General features: G+C 37.9%; 1 protein-coding gene across 1 annotated transcript in view; it reads left to right on the forward strand.

The window, feature by feature from the left end:
- Positions 1-4549, forward strand: part of REXO2 (RNA exonuclease 2) — an 8394-nt gene extending 3845 nt beyond the window's left edge. Inside the window, exons 3-6 of the mRNA XM_012659211.1 lie at positions 527-604; positions 1209-1320; positions 2986-3094; positions 4492-4549. Of these exons, the coding sequence (XP_012514665.1) occupies positions 527-604; positions 1209-1320; positions 2986-3094; positions 4492-4549 (357 nt within the window). The remainder of the gene's footprint in view (positions 1-526; positions 605-1208; positions 1321-2985; positions 3095-4491) is intronic.
- The last annotated feature ends 337 nt before the right edge of the window (positions 4550-4886 follow it).

Here is a 4886-nt window from a genome sequence, read left to right on the forward strand (position 1 = left end):
ATATATGTATTTTTTAAACAAGTGTAAATGAAATCATATGCATGTATGTACTGTTTTGCAGTTTGCTTTTCACTTGATAATGTGCACACTTTTCAAAATGAACTCATAATCAAGGTTGACAGACTTTATGGAAAGGGCCAGATAGTTTAGGCTTTGAGTGTGATATACCTCTCATCATGTGTTCTTCTTTTGTTTTTTTTTCTTACAATCCTTTACAAATGTAAAAATCATTCTTAGCTTTCTGGCTATAAAAAATTAGCTGAGGGCTGGATCCATAATTTACTGACCCTTGATAGATATCTGTGTCCTCTATTAATAGATATTTTGGTCTTCAGTTGTGGATGTATGTTCTATTTCATCATCATAAACAGTGCTGGAGTGAACATGACCACTTTTAGAGTTAACAAAGTATCCTTTTACTTTCTCTGATACGTATATGTAGTCCATAAAGCAGCTTAAACTTTACCTCTGAAAACAAAGTTATTCCTGTTGATTCTTGATGACTAATGACTTTTCCCCTCCACAGGGTCCTAACCTGATTATAAAACAGCCAGATGAGTTGCTGGACAGCATGTCAGATTGGTGTAAGGAGCATCACGGGAAGGTAACATTACCAAATAACAGGATTGCTGCTTTGGGGATCAGTAACAAGCTTGTTGCTCTCACATCCGAATCCTATACCATTGTTGGATGGTATTTAAAAAAGGGTTAGAGGAAGATTGCTTGACAAGCCTGGGAAACTGCTTGCTTGTTTACTTTTCATCTTTGGGACCTCTCGAGATCATCTTCTCCTGAATGTCCTGTTTTTTTCTCTTCTACATTCAGTCTGTCGCGAACGCATTGTGGATTGTCAAGTATTACTCAAGTCAGTCTTTTGGATAAGGTTAGACATCAACTTTCAGAGAAGGGGGAATGCTGCTCTCCTGTTAATAGTTGTTTCTTCCTAAAGGTTATATCCTTGGACTTTGAGCACCGTCTTTTTTGACTGTGTGGAAATGCTATTAACAATCAGGAACATAACTTATTTGGCTTGGATTCGTTAAGGAAAAATTGGTGCAAAGATGGCAGTTTCAATTTGAACTTGAGCTCTAAGAATGATCCATCTCTGGTTATATTTTCCCATTTTAGAAGTGAAGTTTCATTTCTGGATGCCTTTGAAAACTGACTTCATGTGTTTCTGGTGGGGGGCTGGGGATTCTCTCTTGCAGTCTGGTCTTACCAAGGCAGTGAAGGAGAGTACAATTACATTGCAGCAGGCAGAGTATGAATTTCTGTCCTTTGTACGACAGCAGACTCCTCCGGGGCTCTGTCCACTTGCAGGTAAAATCCAATCCTATGTGTATATCTTGTAGATAGTCTTTCATTGTAGTGGTTCACGAGACTGCAATTCCAAAAAGACCAGCCAAGGCCATCCATGTCTTCCACTTACCCTGCTTTGGGTTATACATCTCAATTTTGTGTTCAAATTTCTTTGTATAGTTTATAACATGAGTATTGTGAAAATACCCTGAAACCTGATATGAGATCTGGGAAACACAAGAGTAACACAATCAAATTTTCCCTCATAATTTTATTATGGAAAAATTTCAAATGCACAGAAAAGTTGATTTTAATAATTGTTAACCTTGTGCCATGTTTGGTTTTCTTATTTTTTCTTGGACATTTGAAAGTAAATTGCAGGCACCATGACACTTCATTCCTAAATACTTCAAACATCTCATAAGAATAAGGACGTTTTCGGCCGGGTGCGGTGGCTCACGCCTGTAATCCTAGCACTCTGGGAGGCCGAGGCGGGCGGATTGTTTGAGCTCAGGAGTTCGAAACCAGCCTGAGCAAGAGCGAGACCCTGTCTCTACTAAAAATAGAAAGAAATTAATCGGACAACTAAAAAATATATAGAAAAAATTAGCCGGGCATGGTGGCACATGCCTGTAGTCCCAGCTACTCGGGAGGCTGAGGCAGGAGGATCACTTGAGCCCAGGAGTTTGAGGTTGCTGTGAGCTAGGACGCCACGGCACTCTAGCCCGGGCAACACAGTGAGACTCTGTCTCAAAAAAAAAAAAAAAAAGGAATAAGGACATTTTCTTATGTAACACAGTATTATTATTGCACTGAAGAAAATTAAAAATCATTCAATATCATGTGATAGCTAGTTCACATTCGAAGTTCCCTGAATTGTCTAATTGTTTTTGAACCAGGATTCAATCAAGGCTTGTACATTTCATTTTGTTATTATGTCTCTTAATCTAAAACCGTCCACCTATTTTTTTTTTTTCCCCTTTGACATTGACTTAGACCAGGCCAGTTCTACCAGGATTTTTAAAGGGCTGACATTGACAGAGGGAAGTTAATGTTCTCTGAAGGTGTATTTGTATGTGTAAATTGATGTGGTAACTAACATATTCCATAAACATTCATAAAAAAAATTTTGGCATTGAGTACTATAGCATGTATTGTATAAGTGTTTCCCCCAGCCAATGTGGCTGATGTCTATTTTAAAGTTCTCATTTAAAATTTAGTGTTTTTAATATAAACTACTGTATGAAAACATGAGTATGGATATGATTTGTTAAAGAATTTGGAATGTAAATAAAAGTTTATCTACTTACGTGATTTAGTTAAATTTTTAGTGTTAGTGGTGTGGATTTTGTGACACTGGGAGAAAGTTTGTGGATCTGGTATGGTCTTAAAAAGTGACAAAGAGATGTGTGCATTGTTTTAAGCATGTGGAATGATAGATATATCCTTTTGTTCATGAGAGGCCATAAACACATTTATTATGAGCTAGACTGACTAAATACTTGGTAATCTATACTTGTGAGCTAATCAGCTTCATTCAAACCCACATAGAAATTTAGAGGTGCTTTTAGGAATTGTTTGAGTTTTAAAAAAATCATCTCCATTTCAACTACAATTTATGAATTTTGATATCCTGTTGTATACTACTAGAAATACAGAGATGCAGTATGCTTCATGTCTTTCTAGGAAATTCAGTTCATGCAGATAAGAAGTTTCTTGACAAATACATGCCCCAGTTCATGAAACATCTTCATTATAGAATAATTGATGTGAGCACTGTTAAAGAACTGTGCAGGTAAGGGCTATATTTAGGATCCATTAAATTACCTCATTTAACATGTTTTAATTGAGAATTTGTGGAAAGTAATTGAATAGAGCTGTAGAAATGAGGGTGCCAAGTGGGTTTAAAGCTTCCTTATCCCATTCTCGCTTGTACAGGACCTTAATTTATCCTGGACTGGTGAAAATTGGGAAAAACAATGTGAAAAATCTTTCATACAAATTTCCTTAATTTGTAAAATTTATTGAGCACCTATTCCATGCCAGGCATTGGCCTATCTGCTCCGCACACGTAGATGAAAAACCCATAAGTAGCTTGGAATCTAGTGGGTTGATGTGTAAAAAAACACATCCTAAAAATGTGTTCTGTGATGACTTCTGTTACAGAACTGTGCCTATAGAATATTGTGGGCACAAGGGAAGCAGCACCTTACTGCTGGAGCAGGAGGAATGAGAAGTCAGGAAAGCTTTATAGAGGAAACAGCTTTTAAATTGAGATTTGAAAAAGAATAGAAGTTTTCCAGGCATTTAATTGAGAGAGCATTCCAGAGAGCGGTCAAAGGTCTGAAGATGTGAGGGAGCAGGAAGCTAAGCAAAATGTGTTCAAGGAATCACAAACCATTCATTAATGCTGGAGTGCAAAACATGAGGTTGGCAAAGGTGGGAGGCAAGGTTAGTGTATGAATGGCTTGTATTCTATGCTAATGAAGTTCAGTTTTATCTCATAAGGGTTGGGGGTTCCTCTGAGAAAGTATAAGTAGAAGAGTGAGTGATATGATTAGATCATTCTGATTAGAGGATGGCAAGAAAAGAGGAGGGAGATAAGAAAGGAGACCTTGCATCATCTTGGAGAGAGAAGAATGAGCTGGAGAAATGGCAATAGGGTGGTGGTGAGGGGCATGGAGATAAATGTTTGAGAGGGTCAGCTGGCAGGCACTGAATGCTTGAATAAGGAAATGAGGAAAAGGAAGAGGTATAAAGTGATTCATACGTTTCTAGTCTGGACAGCTAGGTGGATGATGGAACTGTTCAAAGAAAAGGGGAAACTAAGAGGAAGAGTAGCTTTGGTGGATGGGGGAGGGGAGTTGTTGAGAATGATGGGTGTGGTTTTTATATATCTTGAATTAGAAGTACTTGGTAGATTTTTAGGTGGGGAGGTCCAGTAGGTAGTTGGATATCCATGACAGAAACTCTAAAAAGGGCTAGGCTGGAGTTAGAGAGTCATTTATGAGCTTGCTCAAAGGGAATATATAAAGAGAGGACAAGTTGGAAAATAGAGTCCCCTGGCAAAGAGGCAACTTGAGAATCACAACCCAAATGCCTTTTCCAATGTTAATGTATTACTTGAAGGAGGTAATTATTCAGTGTATTTGAGACAGCTTCCTTTGAGAGTTCCATTTCTGCTGTGTATAGACGCTGGTATCCAGAAGAATATGAATTTGCACCAAAGAAGGCTGCTTCTCACAGGTAAGTTTGGGTCCTACCAAGTGCTTGCCAGTCTGACGCAAACATAACCCCCAAGTTCCTGAGTGCTTTAAATAATGTCTTTTTTCCACTCTTTCCTTGGGGGAAAGATAAAGGTCAACTAGCATAAAGATAACATTCTTTTACTAAGATTATCGGGAATTCTGGTCAGGATTCCAGTAATCCATTTTGAGGAGGGTCATATAGTCTTTATTACAGGTTTAAAACTCTTAGATAACTTGGTTTATAGGTCTGATGAAACAATCTGTAATCTTTCTAGTAATGAGCAGTATTAGCTTTCTTCCCATAGAGGATATGGACTTGTAGCCATTTGAAGTTAGAAC

The sequence above is a fragment of the Propithecus coquereli genome, unplaced genomic scaffold (assembly GCF_000956105.1).
Source record: "Propithecus coquereli isolate 6110/MARCELLA unplaced genomic scaffold, Pcoq_1.0 Scaffold6, whole genome shotgun sequence".
NCBI classification, from domain to species: Eukaryota; Metazoa; Chordata; class Mammalia; order Primates; family Indriidae; genus Propithecus; species Propithecus coquereli.